A 24,781-nucleotide genomic window follows, 5' to 3' on the forward strand; every position below is an offset into this window, starting at 1 on the left:
CAGTTTGCAGATAAAGGGCTTGTGGGGAGTAGCAGAGGCCTGGAGGCTTTTCAGCTGGCACAGCTGGAGGTGGGAGAGAGAGGCCAATACCCACAGATGTTCGTACCCCACACATCAACGTCCCTGGGAGTTGCACTGCTGCGGAGCTCTCAGCAGAGCGGACGCCCCAAAGTTTGGGGAATCTGGCTGCAAACACCAGGATAGGATGTGGTGCTTCCAGCAGAGAAGACATCCTGTCGCAGAGCTCACCTGGGGCGGCCGAGCACTTCATCTTTCAGAACAGCTGCATGTTTTGCTGTGTGTTTTTTTTTTTTTTTTTTTTTTTTTACCGTTTCTTATCATTTTCAGTAAATTTGAGTGCAGCAATTTCCATGATACAAGCTTAGCAGCCCCATCTTCTAGCAGCAAGCCAAAGGCACCTCCAAGTAAATTGACGGAGCGAGCTAACTGAAATTCAGAGAGCTCAGACTCGCTCTGTTGGAAGCTTTTTCAGCTTCCTGATGGATTGGACTGCCAAAAAACCTGGTAGGTAAACAAGTGCGTTCCAGCCAGCTGAACCAGTTAACACCTTGCTACCCACGTTGGATGCACAACAGCCGGAGGACTCCAGTCCACGCAGTCCAAGTCCCTTACAGCTCAGAAATACAACCTGTCTCACACACGTTCTTCCACGTGAGTTTAAGTTGTCCCCTCCTTTTGTGGAGGAGCATCCCAGAAAACGGGGCTGTAAGGTGATTACACAGCTTAAGGGTGCTCGTTTCACACCAAGAGCGTGACTCTTGGTGGTGGGAGCTCTTCACTCACGCAGCTTCCCCTCTTCAATCATTTAATCAGCATCAACTTCAGAGTTGCTCCCCAGAACTCTCTGGCTTTTGTGTTAACTTTTTAATCAGAGCGGGGTCAGAGTGAAGAATGCCCAGCGCTAATAGATACTGGCTCATTATTCACCTTTTTTTCTTTCTTTCTTTTTTTTTTTTTTTTTTAACGCATATTTCATGGCTATTGTTAATGCACATTTTTCACAGAGTAATTTTCCAAGCCTTAGCCTGTAACACATCCCAGTGACAAATGCTCTTGATTTGGACTGTACCGTCAGCTGCAATGTCACATCAGACATTTTCTCAATGCCTGCTCCAGACAGGCCATCCAGTTTTATGATAGCTCTGTCTCAGTGATCACTATTGAACCTTAAGAATCCAGCGGCTTTTCAAGTTTAATTGAATAAAATTCTTAGCAATATAAATTCTTCATGAATGCTATATAAATCAGCTCCAGGATGGATTTATAGTATTTTCTTTTTTTTCCAGCTGGGGGGAAGGAATCTCACTACTGTTTTGGGACCAAAGCTGGTATTGTTTTGAGTGCAAGGAGGAATAAATTTAGCTACCGCACTTTTATACGATGTAGAGATTAAATTTATTAGAGTTCACTCAGCTTCCAGCTCGCCCCCTCTCCCTTTCTGCCCAAACAGCCCCGTGCAATTGTTTCAGCACAGCTGAAGCCCGGGGGGGCTGGTGTCTGGGGTGCCCCCGTTGTTCCAGATAAGCAGGCACCGGGGGCAGTGCCTGGATTTAGGCATGAGCCTGGTTCAGGCTGAGAGCAGTCCCAGCCCCAGGCGGCTGCAGCTCAGCAGAGCAGAGCAGAGCTCCCCCGAGGCCATGCTTGGCCCTTTGCAAGTTCTCAGCCTGCAGCGCTTGCAGTGTAGCACAGCCCTGGATGTATTAAAGGCACTCCTCTATCCCAAATGCTACCCCCTAACAAGGGAACTGCTGGCCATAAAGATGCAGAAAGGCTTGGGGGGGGCCACTGGGATGGAAGCAGGGACCTTTTGCACCAAGCTCCCCAAAAAAGTCCCAGTGCAGCTGAGCTGGCAGCTGCTAGCGCTCAGGGAGCAGGATGCAGGAACGAACGCAGCAGAGGGGCTGGGTGAGCAAAGTAGGAGTGAAAATTAAGTCCAAACTTAATTCTCCCAGCGCTCTGCGTTAGCAGGTGTTGTTCCAAGTCCTTTGTCCCCACCCAGCACATCCAGCTGTACAACACGGGGATTCCGCTGCCTGCACCTCATTAATATCACGGGAGGGAGGCAGATGCTTTGTCCGTGCTGACCGTATGCAGGGCCCAGACACATTCCTGCCTAGCAGGGTGCCTTATTTATGATTATGTTGGATCTGCCAGCGCAGACATATGTTGGTGAGGGTCGTTTATTCTTGTTTGTAAAATGTATGGCTGCTCCTAGCTTACGCACTGTCAAAACTGGAAGAACTGGCCCCAAAATCTCTTGCTGCATGATTGGATCAGACGCCTGTACATCTGTTAACGCTGTAGGAGCTGTAAAATGAAATAAGTTTCACTATAACTCAAGCACCTCGATTACTGCCACAATGTGTAAGCAGCAGAGCCGGCTGCTGCTCGCGCAGAAATGACACAAACATACATTTTGCCAAGTTGTATGTAAATTTATAGGAGGCAGCATTTGCTCCGCTCGCGCAGAGGAGGAAGGGCTGGTACATAAGTGGGTCCCCACCCCGCCAGGAGGTGCAGGGGCTGCCTCCAAAAAGGAAGCCAAAAAGCCAGGGGCCAGCAGCGGTCCCGCACTGCTCCTGCCAGGCCGGAGGACCAGAAGGACCAGAAGGACCAGAAGGACCAGAGGCCAAATCCTCTGCACTCACAGGCCCCTGAAACACTCGTTTTGTCTGCAAGAAAACCCCTCCCTGCCCAAGCAGCAGTTTTACAGCAAGGTAAGCCCCGGCTAGAAGAGGACAGGCGTGCAGTTAAGGCACCCCGGACAAGAGCCACAGCCCCTGCATCAGACACAAGCAGGCTGGGCCCTGGCTGTGCTGCACAAACCCATCCTGCTCTCACACCTCCACAGCAGCCTGGCTGCTCAGCACCTGCACAGGTCCCCAGCGGGCTGCACGAGCTGCCGCGTGTCTCAGTAAGCGCGAGCACCCAGAAAACCGAGCTGCAGGACTGCTGAGCTGCGGGGCTGCTCCGTCTCGTGCCGCTCGGTGCTGCAGGGCACGTCCTCCCCCTCCATCCCAACACGCAGCCAGCCCCTGCCAGGGGTGTATGGGGGGCAGGACCGCCGGCCTGCAGCGGGTCAGGGACGTGGAACGGTCCCGGTGTGCACGGAGCCAGCCCCGGCGAGCTCCCCGCTTGCTGGCTCCCCACGCAGCGCCGGCGAAGCAGGCATTTTGCAGGCCTGGCTGTCTCTTGCCAGCTTTCTGCCTTTGCAGCATCTGCTGTGGGGTTTCTTTTTGCTGTTTTTGACGGCACCATATGCCTCGGTGTCAAAACAATGGTGCTTGCACACTGACTGGGAGCCCTCTTCCACGCTCCCGCCGAGCGCCCTCTCCCCGGTCGAGGCGAGTGCCCACGGGGCCACCCCGAGCACTGTGGGGCTGTCGGCACGGTGAGACCCAGCCAGGGGGGCACAACGTGGGGCTCTGAAGCTGAACCTGAACACGGAGGGGAAGCTGGACCTGTAGCAACAGGCACAGCTCCGCACTCCTGCAAGGAAGCGGATCCCAGAGCCAGGAGAGGGGAAAAGCCCGATGCGAAGGGCCCCACACGGGAAAAACAGCAGGGGCTTTCAGCCCAGCTCCCTTTACCCCTACCTCCAAGAAGCACCTCTGCTCTCCTGAAGGTTCTGAGGACTGAACTCACAGCACCCTGTGGATCTAACAGCGTTTCTCCAAGCATATTTTAAGACCCAACGACAAATCCTGCTCAGAACAACCCTGCCAGGTGCCTCCAGGCTCAGAGCTGCTCTTACCACCCCCAGTAGCGCCCCAGGAGCACATCTCAGGGCAACCCGAGCACATGAAAGGATCCAGCCTGACAAAGGGACATCCAAGTGACAGCAGCCTTCACCTGCTGGCAGAAAATCAATGCCCCAAAGCTCTGCTCCCACTCCTGCTGCGCGCCCTGAGCAGCAGCGTCGCACCCAGCGGTTTCCCTGCCCCTAGGGGAAAGAAGAAGAGACGTCCACTCATCTTACTCATACCAGGTTTATTTTTCTCTTCCCTGCATTTCTTATCCAAGAGATGTACCAAAGGCTCCACGGCAGCAAGTCTTCCATAGAAAAAAACAGCCAATCTCCCACGGCAGAGCCATCCTGCCCTGCAAGGAACCCGCAGCACGCAGCAGTGCGGGCAGGGAGCAGACAAATTCACAGCCCTCTGCTACAGGAAAAAACATCTTAAAGCCTCTCGGTCAGCCAGGAGCCAGCTACTCAGGAGAAATATCCTTGTGCACGCGGCCACCAGGGCGGTTAGCAGACGATCACGTTTTATACGCCAGCTACAAATCGGACGTGGTGTCTTCTAGTGCAATAATTCCAGGTTGGTGGGGACCTAGCAAAGACTGCGCTAAGATCTCTTCTGGGAACTGTGCTCCTGAGGAGTAAGGGGGAAAGGGGAGCAAGGATTTTACCTCACTGGTTTCAACAAAACGGCTCACTGAACAGTCACTGTGCTCCATTTAGACACCGCGTTTTACGAGAGGGATCTTGTGTAAGGTTTCAAACTATGAACGGTGCAACCCAGAGCCTAAACCTCTCACCTACACAACCAACGACAGCTTAACGTTGAAATGCTATGGAAAAAAAAAACAAAAGAAAACCCTAACCAAATTATTTTTACTATCAACTTTAACTTCTCTGGACTTCATCCAGTACCTTGAGTTCTCTGGACGCAGACATTTCTGCCCTCACCAACGCTTCCAGTCACTCCTGCTCAATATTACTGAGAAAAAGGACCCCAACATCGCCTCCAGCCATTGATTGAAAAATAAAAAAATACAATTCTTCCTTTCTGAAAATCTGCTGAAGCCAGGCAGAACAGAGCAGGATGAAGCGAAGGGCATTCCTTTCCTCTCGGCTGAACGTTGCCAAGTATTTTCTGCTCTGCTTGAAACGCGACCACGTGGCGGGTAACGGGGCCTCTTCCAAAGAGCCCAGGGAACCTTCCCCGCGAGGACAGGGATGCGAATCCCTGCTGGATGGACCGAGGGAAGGCAGAGGGCAAGGCAGGGCACGTCAGCCTCACACCAAGCTGCTGCTGTGACCATCTCGTGCAGCACAGAGGGGCCAGAGAGCAGGGGGAGAGCCGCCAGCGCCCCAGGAAGGGGATGAGGGGGGAGGCAGGGCAGCAGAGCCACCCGCAGCCTCCGAGGTTGGTTTTGTGAGTGAGCGGTGACAGAGGAAGGGGAGAAGGTTTTGAATCCTGTCCCAGAGCAGAAGGTACGCGGCTTTGCTTTCTGCCAGAACCCAGCAAGGCCCAGCAAACTGTGCTCCCAGCGGGCAGGGCGTGCAGCAGGACAAGGGATCCAGGCTGGGAAGCTGCAAAAACGCCGGGCAAATGAGGCTCTGGACTTCGTCAGAAACAGCAGGAAGGCTCCACACCTTCCCAGCACACACACACAGGCACACACACCCCCACGCTCACGCCGTCCTGAAGCACGACGTCCTGAAATTCACAACCACCTGAAAAAGCTGCCTGCTCCAGGCAAACAGCAGCTGGAGAAGTAAGGCCAGAAAGAGACAAAGCAACCAAAATCAAGACCTTGGCAACAAAGTGAGCGTGGCTGTTACACAGAGGCCAAGTCGGAGTTCACCAGTGCATCTCCCTAACCAAAGAGACCGCAGATAAAAGGGAAACTTCTGTCCCAGCAGGAGGAATTTTGCCAGTGGAGGTTTCCAGAGGACTCTCGGCAGCTCCGCACGCTCCCCTTCCACAAAGAGCAGGGGGCACCTGCCCCGCTGCAGCACTCTGCTGGGGAGCGAGGGCTGCCCGAGCTGCGTGCCAGCTCCCCAGCTCTGGAAGCTAAATAAAATTAAACCTTTTCTGCTCCCAAGCAAGTTCTGACAACAATTCCTTTCGTCCAAGTCGCAGGCTTTAGTGAGAGCTTGGCAGAGGCGCAGCTGGCTCAGCACGCTGACCCCCACGCCTGCTGCTTGAGCTCTTAACCTACAGCACTCCGAAGCCTTCCTGAGAGTGGCAGGGTCCATCTGCTCGCATTTAACCTGCTGCTTCTTGAGTCTGGGCTAGTGGTTCATGCTCGAGACGAATTCAAAGGCCTTGCACACAGCAAGGGTGTCGGGAAGCTGCCCCCCCAGTACCTGACCTGAGTAAAGTGTGCCTGTTTGTGGCACATCCAGTGCTGCTGCCTCACGCTCGTCTCCTTGGGGGCTCAGTCCTGTTCCTGCCCTCGTGCAGCTTTTCACTGACTGACTTCCACCCAGGAAGAAACTGGACCAGCTCCTGGGAAAGGAAAAAAGAAAACGGTCCCCCTGTGGCAGCTGCCCAGCCTGCCCAGCCTGCTGGGGGTATCACGGTCACTAATCTGACTGGCACTTTTAAGGCTCCTTTTACGCTCCCCCAGGGTTTGCTTTTAAAGATGATTTACGTGGGTGTCAAGTGAAGTGTATTGGGGCAGGCCCATCACCTCCTTCATCCTGGAGAAGTGCCCGGGAAGAGCCAGCCCTGTCTAGCCCAGCAGCTCTTCCCTGTAAACCTCTAGTATCAGCTGCATCTCTCCGGCCCCCGAGCGAGCAGCCAGCTCCCGCAGGGCTGATCCGCTCTGCGCGTGAAGGCCTCCACCTCCAGCAGCAGTCAGCAGCTCTGAGAGCCCCCGTCCTGGAGTCCAGGGCCATGGCAACTAGGACAGCTCAAAGCCAGTGTTCATGCTGATGGCGTAGCGCAGCTTCTCCCGCAGGATGCTCTTCTTGCTGTAGTTGGGCAGCTTGAGGAGGTTGAAGCAGGTAGAGGAGGTCGGGAGGCGCCCCCCTGGCTCTTTCTTGCGGATGGTGAAGAAGCCCCGCAGCACGCTGCCCAGCGTGTCCCCGGTGTCCTGGAACGGGGTAGAAATGCTCAGCTCATCCTGGCTACACACAGGACAGAGCTGCTAACACAAAGCCCGTGTGCTGGGAGCAAGGAGAATCAAACCCCGAAGCCCTGTCCCCCACAGCTGCTAGAAATGAGCTTCTGGTTTAACTTCAAGTGCCATTACACGCGCAGGGTCCCCTTGCAGGGTGCAGAAGAGGATCAGCAGCACAGGGAGGGTCATGTGTGAGGAGAAAACATAACCCTGCAGACAAGCAATAGGAGCCCAATCGTTGCTGTGTGTGGGAGAAGGGGGATGCAGCCACGAGCATCCTATTAGGGGAAGGCTGCTTTCACCTTCCCCTGTCGAGCAGACACCGTTCAGGTTTAAGTTTCCTGGTCAGAGGGAACGCAAGGCACACGAGCGAGCAGGCTGCCTACCTGATCGTCAGAGACTTCCACACAGCGGATGGAAAACGGAGGCTTGAGGTAGGCAAAGCCCAGAAGTGGAGGCCTAGAGCAGCTGGTAACGAACTGAAAAAGTGATGGAGAGTGAAAGGCAGCAGCAGGGCGAGCAGCCTGGCTCCCACGGACACACGGCTAACGCAGTCGCAGCGAGCAGCTGCTTGGACTGGCATCTGAGCACCCCGTGGTACAACACTGCTGAGCTTTGGTGCTCCGCTAGCCTTTGAAAACCACCGTCCATGCAGGACTATTCGTGGCAACGCAAGGGCATTTATGGGAACTTTGCTCCCAGGGCTGCACCCTCTGCTCGCCCAGGGGAGCAGGGTGTGGATTTTAAGGCATTGAGCATTCTGATACTGCTATTAGGGCAGGAAACAGGCTGGAACAGCACTGGCCCAACCACCCCGAGTTCCAGGTTGGGCTGGAATGGCATTTACCTTGAGGAACATCGCTCTCTCCTCAGGGCTGAAGTCGTTGGCTAGGATGTCCCACAACCAGATGATGACCCGATGACTCCCGTGGAAGCCCCCGTAGTACACCGTGTGTTTTCTGGGGAGAGAAAGGTTGTGACAGGCTCGTGGCTCGCTGCAGCAAGAGCCCCCATAGAGGGGCTGGATCAGAGAAAGGGGAAAGGCAGAGAGAAATTCTGCTTGCAGGAACCATTGTATGCCAGTGGAGGAAAAGCCCCTTCACATTCATTAATACTTTCTCCAAATTTAAGGAACTTCTTTACGTTTTGTTTCCATCTGCTCCAAAAATTCCAATTAGGAGGAGCAGAAAGTTGGGAGTCAGCCTCCTGCAGCCCTCCGAATAACCACGCAATAAACCCGCCTGGTTTGCTGAGTGAGAAAGGCAGCAGACCGAGCCGGCCGCTTACTTTAGGTCCTCGAGGTCGATCTCGGCGTTGTCACCAGAGATCAGTCGCTGCAGCTCCGGCGCGGAGAACATACGAATCCACTCAGGCTTGATGATCGACCTGAATCCACTGATGAGCGCCGCTGTCTGGCTCTTGATTTGCGTGTGCATGCGGAAGTGAGCCATGAGATGGATGTAGCTGATCCTGCGGGCGAGAGGCAGGGTGGCAGGGGCGGAGCTGGAGCAGGAGACACCCACCTCGCTGGTGTGACTCAGGGTTGCCAACCTGCCTCTCCAGCCCACGGGCACTAGAACTGCCTGGAGAGGCATTATTTCTTCTCCTCCAGGCTCCTGCTCTATATTTAAGCAGGAGGAGCTGTTCCTCTGCCCGGACTTTTTTCCTTCTGTCTCTGGGCCTGCCTGATCCTTCCTTAAAGCTCCTTCCCAACCCAGAGACCAGCTGGCTCTAACAATTAGCTGAAGAACCTTGGCTGAACAGCAGCTGACGTAGGGGGAGCATGCAGCCAGCTCCTCTTTAAAGGATCAGACCCCCAGTGACAGGAACTTTTCTAGGTCTGAAAATCAGCTCTCTGGGCTCTGGTACTGGCTGCACTGAAACCCATGGTTGATCAATGTGGTGGTAAAGGGTTTCATTCCCGAGCAAGCCAGTAAAAGCAGGAATAGTTGGAAGGGAAAGAGCCAACAGATGATTTTGCAGAGTTTCCCATGGCTCTTTCAAACAAATGCAGCTTCGAAAATAATTTGATGCTGCTGTGGGCAGCTACGTAGACAGAAGCAGCAGTGTCAATGCCTTACACTAGCCACTTTTTCTATCTTGTTACAGTCCAACACGTTTTAGATGATCCTCAGAACACACAAATTGCTCTGCAGTACATGCAAAAGAGGATCCAGCATCTGCTCACAATCCTTAGAAATACCGTGCATACGAAATGCTTTGCTATTATGAAAATAGAGGGCTGTTCTCAGTTATTTGGGATTAACAAGTCATGCTCTGCAGAGCCTTCACTGGAGCCGCAACTAACACTAAAAAAACTCAGGAGATTTCCACGGGCATCCCAGGAGTGAGAAGAGGTGCAGCGTTTATTAGAGAGGCACCATCATTTTTCCTCTGCTTACCAACAGTGGAAATAGCTGACCTTGCTGTTCATCAGTTCCTAGGCAGACACCACCACAACCACGTCGAGTGGGTTTTCAGCTAGGTAACCTCGCTGTGCCATTAAGAGACAGAGCTGTTTCCAGATTGCTTTCACTTACAATACTTCTCCCGCTCCCTCTCAACTACCAATTTATGTGCACATCTGCACAAAAGCTTCAAAGTTTCTGCTGTAAGCGAGCACAGCAACACACAGGACTTTCAACCTCCTCCCCGAGCTGATTTCTGACAAGCCAGAGAGAGAGCCTTTCAAATGCAAACTCCCTGGTCAGAGCTCAAGAGGGGAAAAGACTGGGGAGCTCAGACTGCAAAGCACGCTAACAAAGATAAATCTTCAGGTAGGATCCAGCTTTCACTTGCCATTAGAGAGAACAAGCCCCAGATTACCAGTTCAAACACGCATCTGCTTAATAGATATTTTACCCTGCTTTTATGATCACTGAAGGGTATAGAGAAGAAAAAAAAAAAAAAAGGGAACAAAAAGGTGGGTTTGGTTTTCAGGCTCTGGAGTTGACATTTACGATAACTATCTAAAAGCCGGTTATCTGTGAAAATAGCTACAGGGCTCAGTGTCTCCTCTGATTTCCTGTGTCTAAAGTACGACTGTCGACTGCATTTGAATTCAGCACTGACTCTTCTGAAGAACAGTGCTTTATACAACTGTCACATGTTATCATTTTGAGAAGATCTGTCTGCTCCAAGGTGTCTTTGAGCATCTGTGCCCTCTATGTTCACGACTGTGTGCCTGAATTGCTTTGAATCCATCTGTCTGCATCTATCACCATCATTAAATCCTGCAGAATCTCACAGACTGTGTGCCTTTGACCTCAGAAGCACTGTTTCAAGAAGTAAATTGTCAATTTTTATTTTGCAAATCGAATTTAATACAATTTCTGCCGATGAACTGTAACCAGTAAATTCTATTAAGATATTTATGGGCTCCTTCTACTCTAATCTATTTCAATTCATTCCAGATGCAAGAATAAAGTATTTTGCAGTGATGACCTTAAAAATCTAATTGCTGTACTTACTTATTTTCATTGGTAACAGGAATGGTCTTCCCTCCAGGAACAAGTTCATGGCAAACAAGCTGAGGGAAGAAATGATTGTGTTGCTAATTACTGCCTGGAACCACAATGGAAAGAAATGCCACGCTAAGCTGTTACCTCCCCATAAAACATTTATTTTTACAATAAAACAGTAGGATTTAAAATTTAAGTAATAATCCTGCTTCTGCCTCAAACCAGTTTCACTTAACTATTAACGCGGTAATTGAGCAGCAGGGAACTCCAACTCTCCCACCGCTGGTGCCAGCCCACCTTCGAGGAAGCCCCCTCTCTAGGCTGATCCATCACTGCTGAACCGCACACAAATCCATGCAAGGAGCCCTGGGGGGCTGTTGCCATCCCAGAATCCAGAGGCAGAACAACCTCAGGGCCTCCGCATGGCCCAGTCTAACAGCCTGACCCGAAGCTATCTGCTCCACAAGTCTCACCTGGGACCACCCGAGTGACAGAGCTCCCAGTTCACTCCCTCAAACTGGGTACTCAAAACATGTAGCAGAGAGTGCTCAGAAAGAGAGCTCAAAATTCCCATACTGCAGTGGCCTCTGTGCTTCGTTTCCAGGTGATTTCAAAGGTCAGAATGGGGCCTGGCACAGGGAACAAGCTCAGCTCCCTTGTGCCCAACACAGCCTCGAACCTAGCAAGGATGGACAAGTGGGGAACCACAGGGTTACCCCACCTGGCTGCTTCAGGACGACCAAAGCACAATGCAAACAAGAATCCCCGGGTTTATCCTGAACTTTTGAGTGCTGCAGCCTTCAACGTCTTATTGCTGGGCTCTCATATGCTGGTTTCTTACTTTATTTTTAAAGTGGAAAGCATAAAACAATGTTTTTCAACTAGAAAAGAAAAAATCCTGGCACCAGAAAAGTTAAGGGTCAGAGGGCAAACTTTGTTGAAAGAGCTATTCTCTGCCCACGGCTAAATATTGAACGAAGCCACAGAATCCTACGGCCGAGTTCAGACAACCTCTGAATCCGAGCCAGCCTTTGAGCACAGGCATTTTTTTGTAAAAGGAGAGCAGAGCTAAGGCCTAACCGCAATCAAACACAAGGTCATTTATGAGTCAATCTCCTCGAGATTCTCGGTCAGATGGGGCCATGCAAAGCACGCACGTTACCCACCCAGAGTCAGAGTGAAAAGCGCTCTGAGAAGCACAAGTTGGAACAGATTGCCTGTTGGATGCCCAAGACCAGCTATCAGAGAGCTCAGCAGAGAAAAACAGATGCCTTCTGTTGGCCACACAGCCTTCAGTCAGTATCTCTGCCCTACAGACACGACTAAAAGATAGGATGCTTCTGCTCAGGGGTCAAACCTGCTTCTGCTGCTAACCGCTTATATTCATAACTTGCCACTTCGGGCATCACAGGCTTTCCCACAGCAGTGGGCAGTGATCCTCAGGATTGCTCTCAGCGCTTCTGAGGCTCTTCCTGGAAACATCAGACAGGCAAGGGAGACAATTCCTGTAGGGAACAGCTAGGATCTAACCGGGAGCAAGAGGGATTGCCTGAGCTAAGACTGTGGACTCACTATCGGTGTTCATCAACAGGTAGCACAGGGAGGGTGCTGGGAACACAGCAGGGATGAGGTCTATGTAATTAATAAAATTAATAAAAGCCTACCTGACCCATCACATCTTCATCGTAGGACAGCGTTAAGCCCAAGTCACTGATGTCACCATCGTAACGCTACAGGAACACCAAAGAGAGGGAAAGAAGTCAGTGTTCAGCAGCAGGAACAGCATTTCAGTATCACTCTCCCACGATGTGATCCCTAGAAGGAACTAGGCACCAAAGCACAACAAATACACGACTTGCTCAAAGTTATGGCAGAGCGCACAAGATCTGAAGCTAAAACTTGGGAATTGCTGATTTCCAGTTCCAAGCTTACACCTTCAGACTCCTTTTTCATCCCTGCTTGCCCCAGTAAAAACAAAGGGCTGCTGCATGCCAACTTGCTTTGGTATCAGCACGCAGCTCCACTAATGCTATTACTTTCAGGGTGTGTTTCAAGGCGATCAGCACCCTAAAGGCATTTGCAAATCTATTATTCCTAGCAGCAGCCAGTGGTAAGAGAGTTGAACATCAGGAAAAATAATGCTCAAACCTTAATCGAAGTGAGATTTTTATAGAATTCGGAATCCAAGGAGGGAAGTTCATCTACAGAGCTGTAGAAGACGCTGTGGTGGTGTCCAAGCAGCTGACTCAAGAAGAAGGAAGCAAATGGTACATCCACAACTATTCCCTGCAGACAAGAACGCAGAAGGAAAGTCACTCTGTGTATTTGCTACGTGCAAGGTCTGTGGTTACCTAGGAGGTCTGCAGGACACATTATGTGTTGTGGGACAAATACAAAGATTTAAGATGTTGAAATCAGCTGAGAAAGCCACATTCTCTTAAAATCCATTAGCTAATAGAAAGGTGCAAAAAGGCAAACACAAAGGGGAACTCCATTTCCTTTAAAGAACTACCCTAGGTGGAGGTCACTCTGCCTCTGAACTATTTAGTGCAATACTAACAGCAACAACACCCTAGTGCAGCAGCTTTAGCTCACCTCGTATACAGCCTTCCCAAGCATCTTTCCCACAAACTCAAAGAGCTGCAGGTAGTTCTCGTGGATGTAGGATGTCGGGGATGGATACAGCCTCTCATCACCACTGGTCGTCTGCACACAGAGGAAAGAAGTGAGCCAGGCTGTTTGTGTTTGCAGCTACTCATGAGTTAGCACCTGCAAGCCTGCAGCGTACCTTGAACAAGTTGAGTGCAGGGTCAAACACCTTTTTTATTATTTCTTCCAGAAACTCTTTGAAGACTCCATCTTGATCAATGCCAGCCTCATCGACACCCAGATCATTCACAAACTTCACTCTGATCACTCCCTTCATGGCGTTCTGGGAAAGCTGTCGTAGCTGCTCATATCCATCCTATGCAGATCGGAGAGCCACAGGACAAACATGTGGTAAGACACATGAAACACCCAAGCAAACATGCAGCAGAGACAGGAGACAGGGGTACAACACTTAAATCTGCGTTTGTCATTGCATTTGTGTGTCCAAAACGACTGGCATTTTTCCTAGTCAAAACTCCAGGTCTGTAGCAGTCTGAACTGAAGTCCAACATTTCCCTTCAGCACCAATTCATCAAAAAGCAGACAGAACTGTCGGGGGGTGCCTCAGAACCCACAGAGAAGACAAAAACATATTCACATCCCTCCCTTGTCAGCCCAAGCCGCTGGTTTGTTGGCTCCTGCCAGCCCAGTCACTCACCTCCAACATCCGTGAGCGGCGGATGGTGATGTGGGTGACGTGAGGTGACGCAGAGCTGGTTTCAACCAGTCCAAGCTTCTCCTTCTCCTTCGTAACCATGTTTCGGAAAAGCAGCACCCTCTTAAAAAGAAAACACGGGTAAGCCTTCACCCACAGGGATCCTCATCCTCCCGTGCAGCGGGGCTTTCAGATGCTCCTGCTGCACGGCTAGAGCCAGCTCCCAGTTGTCCTGTCCCGAGGTTGGCCCTATACCATCGCCACCTTGTTGCTAGAAATGGGGAGGATCTGCCTCCTTGTTCCCCAGTGAGGCAGAGAAATTCTTGAAGCCCTGCTTTGGAAGGGACGAGGTCCCAGCAATATTAGAGAGCGGAGAGCAGACAATATAGAGGAAATACATGGGTGAGAGCAGAGGAGGGAGGAGAAGACCTTTGTTTAACTCGAATCCCAGTCATGAGCTTCACCCCACAAAATGCTGAAGATACACATCCCTTCCCTCCCAGGCTACCCAGCTCACCCTGGCTTTTCAGTCCCCATCCTTTGCCCCTGTCCCACTCACATTCTTGTGGGGAATGACATGCGGGATGTACTGCAGGAGCAGCTGGGCTCGTTTCTTGTCCTTGTCCAGCTCCTGGAAGAGCACGCTGGGTTTGAGGTCCCTTACAAAGAGAGGCACAGATTCAGAGACCCCTGAGAAACGCCCAGGCACTGTAAATAGCTGGGGGTAGGACAGAGATGAAACCCATAATGACTTCAAAAGTGACTTGAGGTGTACACATCTGTCACACGAGTCACTTCTCAGAGCACTGCCCTCCAGGAGTAGCAGCTTACCATGGCACCACAGAAGAGGAGCAGCTCTGGGGGGTATTTAAACCCAACAGAAGGGGTATCCTTAAACGCAAACAACCCAGGGAGCGCTTCCAACCTTGACCTCGCAGGCAGAATGAAAGGCACCCGATTTAAAATTAAGTCTCCCCGAGGGGAGCTGCTGCACTGGGACAGGCAGAGAGCTGCACAGGACCCCTGCTTCGAGCTGGGACACTCACTTGCGCAACCAGTGGTCCTCAGGAGCAAAACGCCTGCGGCAGTCCCTTTCATACAAGACCATGAGCCAGCCATGGACAGAATGAAACAGCTCCAGCGTCTCTCCTCGGGCATTCTCTGAAGAAAAGGAACAAAGCAACAGTGTGCAGGCACCCTAGGTAACAGAAATGTCCAGGAGCAACATGTGGATCACCTGCCCCGTGCTGGTAGGAGCGGTGTGTTTCTTCTAGCTGCCTTCAGAGGGAAGGAAGAGATTTTGTGCCTCCCAGGAGACAGACATCCTCTTCTTTGATCAAAGTGAAAAACTCTTAGCTACACGAGGGCCACCTCAGCTAGCTGCAACCAAGCCATCACAACAGAAATGGTCTATCTCCTCTAATTCTGAGAACCAAACTGTACCAAAATTATTCCCACACACAGACTGACACTGCTAGCTACAGAAACTCTAGCAAGATGGCAAAAGTCAGTATCCCCATCCTGTCTGGTAACAAATTCTCACTTGAAATAGACAAGTGGCATCATATTTGGTGCCAAGCATGACAGCGGCATCTGGACACCAAAGTGCTGGGACACATTCTCAAGCCACATAATAATATTGTTTTGTTCAAAGCAGTTATTAGCAGAAGCTTCATTTTCAAAAATTAATGGCATATATTGTGCTAATAGCATCCTCAACTTAGGCTACAGAAAGCACTTACCCACAATTCCATCCCAGATCATCTTAAACACAAAGGAATTCAGAAAAGATGAGATGGTAACGAGCTCCTCCAGTTTGAATGAAATCTGCTCTTCATAGACTTCTATGTCATCAAGAATCCTATCGGAGAAAACAAATGCAAATGTACAAGTGTCAATTTAATTCCCTCTTGAATTTTTTCATAAAGGCACATTATCCTTTAGCAGCAGCTTATTTCTATGACAACTGACACACACATGAGGATCTGAAGTCATAAACAACTAAACCTTATTAACTGATTTTAATTGATATCTGATCCTAACAAAAAACAGTATGAAAGGTCTGAGATACAAGCAGACAGTATTTCATAGTTAAAAGGACCCACGCGCTAGTTCCCAGGAGACCTTTTTCATCATCCAAGCTAAGAAAACTGTCTCTACTGACCAGCAAGGACAATTTCCCACCACCTCTCCCATCCTTCGTGCTGTGCAAGTCAGTGATTGATACAGCAAGAGTTGCAAACAGAAGCACGTAAGCTGCAGAGCTTCCTTGCAGCTATACCACCATTCAAAAGCTCATCTGGAGACACCCAAGTACGTGCTCTGGACTGATGCAATTGCTGCCCAGAAGCAGCAGAAATGTTTATGTCCCTTCCCTAGCTAGTTCTGCAGTATTTTGTCACCACTTCAGCCATCTGAAGCAGCCCAAGGCTGATGGGGAAGCCCCTTTCAAGTCCAATCTTCCTCAGGATTGCATTTGAAAAGCCTGCTGCCTTACTCTACCTCATTATCTTTAAGCAAAGTCAGCAATGCATTAACTATTCCTCTTGAAACCTAAGAAACACGAGAGTTTCACTTTACAGGTCTAGAGCACGCCCTCCTCTTGCTACCTACGTGATAAGGTGGCGGGAGCAGTCACAGAAGAGCATCAGCATGGCCAGCAGCCTCTTAGATTCCTCCGTGTCATTATTCAAGCATTCCAAGAAGAGCTTTAACCCGCCCTGTGGTCCCAGCTCACAGATAAAAGCCCACAATTTGGGCAACAGATCGTCCAGGTAAGTGAGGCCTGGCAATGGAAAAATACAAAGCACACTCAGTAAAGCTTCTTCTGCTTTATTTGTGCATCCTCCAAGAGAGAAGTGTAACTCGGAGCTGACAGATCCTTTTGCAAAGCAACCCTTTGCTTGAAGGGAACACTGGCATCACACTGGGCTCCCAGGTCTGTCTGTATTAAGAGGAGACGTACGGTCACCGGAAAAAACAACAAAAAAAAAAGGCTTTTTAATGAGGGATTAATTATTTGCATATTTGCAGCCCTTTCCCACTGTGGACTCTTTCCTCCACTCTATCCACCAGGCCAAAAGAGCACTCGTCTCCTCCTCTACCTCCTCTATTTGGAAGACAGGCAATTTGTTCTTAAAACGTATGAAAGCATTCAGAGTTTCCATCACAAAGATTAATACCACCAGGCTTCTTGAAAACACTGACTCAGTCTTAAGTTTGATATGGAGTAAGCAAGGTTTCATTACAGGAAAACTTGCTTCAATTTGTATTCTGGAGTGTTAATGCTTGATAAAGAAGTGATGAATGCTATTGATCAGGTGCATGGTGCAGGATGGAACAAGCCTTCCACCCAACCAGTCAATAAACTGTTGTCAGTAATAAAACTACCAACAAGTCAACAGAATTTAATAAGAAAAATCTATTTTTTCTCCACTATTAAGCAATTTGAAAAGCACAGATGTGCCCTCACCTGTGAGGATCTGCAGGCGGATCTGCGTGAGGGTTGTGAGGGTGGTCTGGTACAGGACGCAGATACTGCACACCTTCTGCACTTCTGCAGAGTCCACTCGCTTGCCCCCAACAGGCTTGAGGATGTTGCGGACAGACGCAGACTTCTGGAAAGCTCTCTTGAAAAGATCTGGTGACAGAGAAGCACATGAAACGTTGGCTCAGGAGACAGAAGCGCTACTCCAAACCATTTCTTATGCTCAGCCACTTGGCAGCCTTGTGGTGAAGAGGATTTCAGCAAACTGGGTCATGGCACGGACAGCAGGTTTTGGTAGGTTTTTCTCACAGTATAGCTGCCAGCAACACAGAAGAATGTTTTGCTGGGGACATTACTCTGGAGCTTAAAACCTTACCAGAACTGCAGTAACTAACGAGCCACAGGATCTAGTGCTATGCACAGCAGCTGGAAGATAGCTACCTGTCTTATTTTAAACATCCTGTCTCGTTCTAAATCTGCTTTTGCAGGATCCCCATGCTTCACAGGCCCAGAAGCCCGCTTCACCTCGCTTCTCACGTGGGAAGCTGGCCTCCCCATCTTGCCTCGGGAAGCACTAAGCTATGCAGTAAGCACTTCAGCTACTTGAGCAACAATAAAGAAAAAAACTGCTAAAATAAGCACATATTTTCACAGCACCAAAGTACAAGACTTGCCCCAGGTCACAGAGGCTTTGTGAGCTGGAATTACAAATAACTTAGATCATATCCCCACCTAAGCAGCGGCAGCTGCTGCAAGTAATTACTCAAAGCTTTTAGCTTAAGTGGAAAAGTCCAGCTCCTGTGAGACTGGGAGAGAGAAACACACACACTCATGCAACCCCTCTCCCTCCCAGCATGTAGACACAAAAGCAGCCCTCCAAAACTGACTCTTCATAGGGAGGCTGTTCTGCGGGGAAGCTGGCTGTGCTGGCAGCTGAGCTATTTCCTGATTCTCTAGCAATTTCTTGCTGAGCACATCACTGAAGAGGATGCGAATCATATGGACTCCCCAGAGATGCTGCAGTTGCTTTGTCAGCAGAGGCATGGACTCATTCAGTCTGAAAGACAAGTCAGAGAGAGATGTTAAAAGGCAGGCTGGTATAAAACACCAGGGATACTCTGATACACCTAGCTCACAGCCAAAATGGAGCATGAACCCACCCTGCAGGTGGTCCTCAAGGAAAAAACAATACCCAGGTCCTATACCAAGCGTGCCAGCATGGCCACTGGTACCAATCTAACTCTACTAATTGAATTTCTTCATGTAATTGTTGTGTATGAATGAGACAGTTTAAATTGTGCAGATATAACCCGAAACAGCTGAGAAGCTACTCTGAATAGGGTCACGCTGTTCATCTCAAATCCTAAAGCACTTTGCAGCTTATAAATAAACAGAGGCTTAAAGCATCTATAACCATAAGGTCGTCTTCACTTACCCATAATCCACAGTCTGTGAAAACCAGCCCAGAACAGGATGCCAGTGGGTGAGATTGGATTTCTTTTGGGAAACGTACTTCTGGCAGTAGGAGAGCATGTGAATGAGCACACCCACAAAATGAGCTGTCTCCTCCTCAAGAACTTTATCATTCAAGGAGCCCAAGAACACAAGATTACCTGGCAGAACAACCAGTACAGCAAAACTTAAGCGAGGGACAGACACTGCAGGACAGTGGTTACAGATAAAAGAGACAAAAAGCACTCGCAACAAATTTCAAGTCCACAAAAGGATTACCAATAAAAAATTACTGTTAGAGGCTACCCTACAGGAAGCCATTTCCATCACATCAACCACTAAGGCGGTGCATCACTTTGGCATTCTCTTGCAGCCTTCTCATTTGTAACTATCTAAATAAGAGTAAAATTCGGGGAATTGGAGGCAGATCAAGAGTCAAGTGAGTCAAGACTCCCTTCCAAGCACAGGAGGAGGATGTCTTACAGGTGCTTACCCAACAAACACAGAGTGTGACTTCCTTCCAAGCACACGCAGACATCTCGGCACTGCGCTTCACGACTCAAAAACAGGATGAACTTGCGGAAAAGCTCATGAGATTCTATCACTGCCAGACGCTGAAACACAGAATTTAACTGCAGGTGAGGCTGAGAAGCACCACACAGAACAACCATAGCTCATCTGCTATCAGCAGTTTGGACTGACTTTCCTTTCCAGATAAATCAGAAAGTTAAAACTGTTGAAGAGAGAGAAAGTCCTCAATTCAAAGCTGGTCTAAGAAATGAAAAGCTTTGCAGCTGAACAGGCCACGTTCTAGTTGTAGGCAGACTTTCAACTGTCTGCAAGAGCACAGAATGCCAATTTTGTGCAACAGTTGCTGTCTGCACCAAGCTACACAGAGGAGCAGACACATTTAATTAATTAGAGGACTGCCTGCTAGTTCCCATCAGAGATCCTCTGCCATGCAACAGACTGATTTCTGTTTTGCCTTTGCCTACAATCACAGAAATGGAAGGATAAGTACGTGCAAAAACTCAAGCTGTATCACATATTTCTTTCACTTGGTTTTATTTATTTATCTGAGGACAGTTCAGTCCATCACCTCACTGGTGTTGATAACTCCTGTGGTATTAGAAGCCCTGAGCATGTGGAAGGATCAAGTATTTCCTCAACAGAGCTTGCAATTGGAAAAGAAATGCCAATGTTCTGTTCTAAGAGCTGATAAAATGAAATAACAAGTGGCCCTGTGTGATAGTCAGTGGATTTTTGGTACTGTTACCTCACCCACTTACCTCAGGTGTTAGAGTAGCGAGATGAGTCATTATAGCAGGCACAGACATGATATGGATCAGAAATGACCTCAACAGATTGTCTGAAAACTGTGCAGCAATCACAGGGCTACAGAGAGAAAAATACTTCAGTGCAAGATACCTGACCTAGCAAAGGAGGAAGCAGTCTTTCTAACCGAGCCATTCAGGACTGGCTTCTGATTCTATCCTCATCAAGAAGCACGACTGGAGAAGAACGTTCACTTACACTTCTGTTATCACAGCAAGTTCACAAAACTGCTCGTGACTCAAGGGAATTGAATAAGTCAAACAGTTCACAGCATAACCTATTTTTCCACAGCTCATCCACGCAACCCAGAGAGCTATAAATGTTAAGCAGTTCATCTCCTAAGTTCCCCCTCTCCCCATTGCCACAAAGATAGTAATTAAATAATGTTTTCCTTGGGCAGAAGTTAGGAGACTTATTCAAGAGCTCTCTACGGTAACAGATAAATGTGCAACAGCAGCTCATTGTAAGGGGCACAACTGTACTTATCCAGAGAGCTCTGGTCCCTTCTGACAGCTCAGCAGAACAGCAAGCAGATCCTGTGTTCTGAACTGGAACTGCACTCCCAACTCTAGACTTATGCTAGCACTTATTACTAACTTCATAGCATTCTGACCTGAAAAAAACGATGACAGGAAAGTGAACTATTTGCCTAAAGCAGCTCTTTTATCAGGGAGAAACTCTCAAAGGCACAAAGGGACTGGCAGACAGAGAGGTCTGCAACAGCACAATAAAGCCTTTGGCTGCCTTACCGCAATGCGAGGGAGAAGATGGCAGTTAAAGAGCCTTTGGACAAGGATGGTCTGGATCTTGCCAAGCCATTAGTTAGCAAAATCTGGAATAAAACAAACAAAAAAAAAAACCTGCAGTACTCAGAAAAAAAATATTATAACTGTTTGTGAAAGATGTTGTGTTCATTTTCAGAGCAGAGAAGGAACACCACCAAAAAAAAAAAAAAACACTGAAAAAGAGTTACTGCTAGATATTTGGCAGAACAGAAGGGTTCAGATTAATAATGGCATAAAGAGAAACTGCATTCAAATCAGGCAGCCAGTAGTTCTTATTTCTCTAGGCACTGTACTCAGAAGATTCCCAGGCCTTTTAAAATTAACAGGCAAGGCTCGTAGGGGCTTTGTAGCATCATTCTAATTTAAAGGATTAGGTAGAATGACATCGGTTCCTTTCCCTAACAGAACAGAACACAAACCAAAGTTAGGAAAAACATTCCAAAGTCCTTGCTCTTGTTATAAGACAATGAAGTAGCATTTAGATTTGCCAGTAGAGACAAAAGGCAGACGATGTATTTGGGCTCAACAGGAAGACTCTGCTCTGAAGAAAATATGCCCACACAAACCACCAGTGCTCCCCACCCAGCCTCTCCCCGACAAACCACCACCCAGAGCTCACAAAAGCTTCCTCCGAGCATGGAAGCTTGTAGCACGGGACTGGGGCTTATTTAGAATAAACTGAAGACAATCGTAGCAGCCCGAGACTGACCTGCAGCACAGAATAGAATCCCTTCTGGTTGAGGTGTCCCATGATGTTAGCACAGATGTGGTTCATGGCAGGCCGCAGGGTTTCACCTGCCAGGTTAAAACGGTGACGTTACTAAACCAGTATCACAGCTGCACTGCTCATTCTCTCACAACCTGTAAATTGATGTGTCATTTCACAAGCCCTTCTTGCATAAATTCCTTGCCCTTAGATGCAAAACAACCATTTTAGCAGCATTTCACATCACGCCTTGGTAAAATGGAACATTTAAGCTATAAGAGCTGCATTTCCTCACTGTACTTGTTTACTTTTTCTCTGTATTTCCTCCACAAACACCAAGCTAAATGCACATCCCGTTATCCTCTGAGCAATTCTGGTGTGTGAGACTCTGGAGAACCATAAAAACCTTGCAACAGCTGTTGCTGTTCTAAGGGAAGCAGCCTCCTTCATCTCAAAGGAATCCTTACTGCCATTCCCTGCTTTGTGCGAGCACAGGCATAGCAAATCTTTGTGGTAAGCATGGGGAGAAGGCAGGTGCAGAAACAGTACGGTCAGTGCCTTAAGATACTGAAGAGGATACACCGACCTTTTCCCCGAAGGATTTTCCAGGTAGAAGTGTCTGTGAAGGTGACGAGCATCGTGAGGTGCAAATTGACCAGCCTGGAGTCTTGTAAGATGTCAGGCTGCAACGAGAAGCACCGGCGTTAATAAACCTCATCACCTCTGTGCCAAACTGCAGAATTGTTCGATGCAGGCAGACAAAAACGCAAAGAAAATGTTTTTGTTTTGTTTTGTTTTGTTTTTTACCTTAAGCTGCTTGAGAAACTCACAGCAAAACCACAGAATGTCCTTGATCTGTTTGATCCACAAGAGTGTGAGGTCTTTGGAGAGCGCCAGGGACACGTACCACACCTGAGGCAGGCAGGATATGAACAGGAACGATCAGTGTTTGTGCTGCTGACGGGCTAAATACATTACCAGGAAACTCTGTAACAAAACCACCTCCCAGAGCCCCCTGAACCCAGCAGTGGAGCCAAGCTAGCTCTCTTCCCAGAGATCACTTGGTCAGAGCACACCACCCACCACAGGACACTAAAAATATTGGAGGGATAGCGAGAAACCTCTCCAAACAGCCACGACGGAATCTCAGCCATGTTCGGGGGGGGGTTGAAAGCTAAATAATTCCCACAACACCAACCTAAATCCCCACCCACAGAAAAAAACAAAACAACACAACATCCTGCTGACCTTGGGCTCGTTCTCAGCATCCATGCTATTTAGAATACACCGGCACAGCTTTTCGAATCTCTGCAAAAACAGACAGAATAACAAAAGTGATGTTGGTTCTAACTGCAGTAGGGGCTATTCTGGAAAAGCACGAGGAACAGCTCAGCAGAGGGAGCGAGGTCTCTACACGTGGACACATTCCAGCCACGTTCCCCACGGGCGGTGCTGCTGGCTCCTTCCCCAAGAGCTCATCTACGCGCCCTGCCAGCGCTGTGCAGACGAGCTCTCTCCTTGGCCACGCTGCTCGTAAATAGGAGGAATTCCTCAGCCTTCCCAGTTCGGTATCCAAACTGAGGGGGGTGCCCAGAAACAGAGCACAAGGAAACACAGACCAGCCCTGTGCTGAAGAGGAAGCAGAAGAGATGGATTTCGGCACCTCGTTACCATAACACAGAACTTCAAATGGACACCAGGCACCTAAAAATTCCGTATGTGGTGTCCACGTTTGGTTTTCATGCTGTAAATCCAGAAAGATGCATTTGCAGCACTTGTCCCTTTGTCAGCAGGAGGAGTTTATTGGGACACAAATGTAAAAAGTCACAAAGTCACCCCCTGATGCTGCAATTTAAACACGGCCTTTAATTTTTTTTCAATTGTTTTCCTTTCAATTAGCCCTCACAGCTCTCTGGGGAAAAAAAAAATCATAATTTCATGGACGGAGACACTACAGCACAGGGCTTTACCCTGAAGCCACAAATTCGGGGCAAGGTCAGAGCAGCAGCTGCAATACAAGCAGCCTGCACGCTGCACTACGCCAGGACAGATCTTTGTGGGCTGCCACAACGCACCTGCCCAGGGCGCTGGCCTAGCTGACAAAATCATGAGGCGCAGCTCAATTACCGCTGCTGGCACGGTCACCAGGAAAAACAGCTGTTAAACTATGCCCGGAGTACAGAACCACTACTGAAAAATTCAGGGGCTCTTCTGTTTCAGTCCCGCAGAGAAGGAGCAGGAGGCAGAGATCACGTTTCTGAAGCCAAAAGATATTGCAAGAGCCTCCAGGAACACCGGGTAGCTATTTAAACAGAGTTAACGTTAACATATAGCACTGAAAAAGGAAAGAATGCTGCAGTAGAAGCCTTACCTCTTTGTCCTCTTTGTGGTTAAAAACAAACAGCAGCTTCCGAGCGATTCTGAAGACAGAAAGCGCGCTCCTTTTACTCGAGGCGGATTCATTCGCCCCAAAGAAATCCTCCACTTCTCTCCTAGGAAAGGGGGAGCACCGACACTGGGGGTTAAACCCCAGCACGGCGCTCTGATGGAGAACAAAGCAAGGGCAGTGCCACCCACCTGATGTCCCTCTGCAGGCGGCAGCGGCACAGAAACCTCCTGGCCAGGGCCTGGATCTGGACGGCGGCGCGCTCCCGCTCCTTCAGCTCCCTGCGCTCCTCCCGGGCCTGCCGGGCCTTGTCGAGGAACTGCGCCTTGGAGGACTGGCTGGCGCTGAACATCTTCACAGCCTGTAAATAAAGAAAGGAACCAGAAATGAGCTTAAGGAAAGAAACCAGAAATAACTTCAAGGCAAGAAGCGGTCATTGCAGGGCTGGGGACGCAGCAGGGACACTCAGGGAGCCCGGGTGAGGCGGGCCGAGGCCGCTGAAGCACGGAACGAGCGAGGGGGCGGCAGGGCCCTCACCTCACAGCCCCCACAGCCCGAGCACGGGCCCGGTTTACCAAAATCACCTGCAGACGGTACCGGGAGCGAGCCCACGGGCACCGAGGGGGCACCGAGGGGGCACCGGGAGCGCCCCCGGCCGCTGCCGGGCCCCGCTAGGCCGCGCCCGGGGCTCTGAGGGGGCTCCGAGGGGGTCCCCGGGGCCGCCCCCCCCCCGCCCGCCCCTCCCGAGCCCGAGCCCGAGCCGGGCGCCCCGTGAGGCGCCGCGGGGCCGGCGGAAACCCGCGCCCCGCCGCTACCGTTCCGCCCCGCCGCCGTTCCGCCCCTTCTCTGTCTCCCTCCAGCCTCGCCTTATCGCAGCTTAACCGCAGGGGGACCGAGCGGCTCCGCGCCCGGCTCCGAGCCCCGGAGCTACCCGCGGGGGTCGGGCCGTGAGGCGAGGTGAGGCGGAGAGGAGCGGAGCGGTGAGG

General features: G+C 49.9%; 1 protein-coding gene across 2 annotated transcripts; it reads right to left on the reverse strand.

Annotated features, from left to right (window-relative positions):
- Nucleotides 1–1,705: 1,705 nt before the first annotated feature.
- On the reverse strand, nt 1,706–24,541 carry UBE3B (ubiquitin protein ligase E3B). Of its 2 annotated transcripts, none has more exons than XM_082773726.1 (27): nt 24,380–24,541; nt 23,987–24,156; nt 23,781–23,901; nt 22,658–22,717; nt 22,217–22,321; nt 21,996–22,092; nt 21,413–21,498; nt 20,668–20,750; nt 19,873–19,978; nt 19,077–19,197; nt 18,567–18,744; nt 18,019–18,188; nt 17,117–17,284; nt 16,258–16,429; nt 15,387–15,505; nt 14,691–14,805; nt 14,204–14,303; nt 13,648–13,767; nt 13,129–13,305; nt 12,936–13,046; nt 12,489–12,626; nt 12,005–12,070; nt 10,350–10,408; nt 8,167–8,349; nt 7,727–7,838; nt 7,266–7,358; nt 1,706–6,852 (listed from the first exon to the last, which is right to left on the reverse strand). In XM_082773726.1, exons 2-27 carry the CDS (start codon nt 24,145–24,147, stop codon nt 6,661–6,663), a joined length of 3,213 nt encoding a protein of 1,070 aa, XP_082629852.1. In that variant the 5' UTR covers nt 24,148–24,156; nt 24,380–24,541; the 3' UTR covers nt 1,706–6,660. The 2 variants fall into 2 exon arrangements, with proteins under 2 accessions (XP_082629852.1, XP_082629851.1); XM_082773725.1 differs by having other exon boundaries at nt 24,333–24,541.
- Nucleotides 24,542–24,781: the final 240 nt, after the last annotated feature.

The sequence above is a fragment of the Aythya marila genome (genome assembly GCF_965140915.1).
Source record: "Aythya marila genome assembly, chromosome: 17".
Taxonomy (NCBI): Eukaryota; Metazoa; Chordata; class Aves; order Anseriformes; family Anatidae; genus Aythya; species Aythya marila.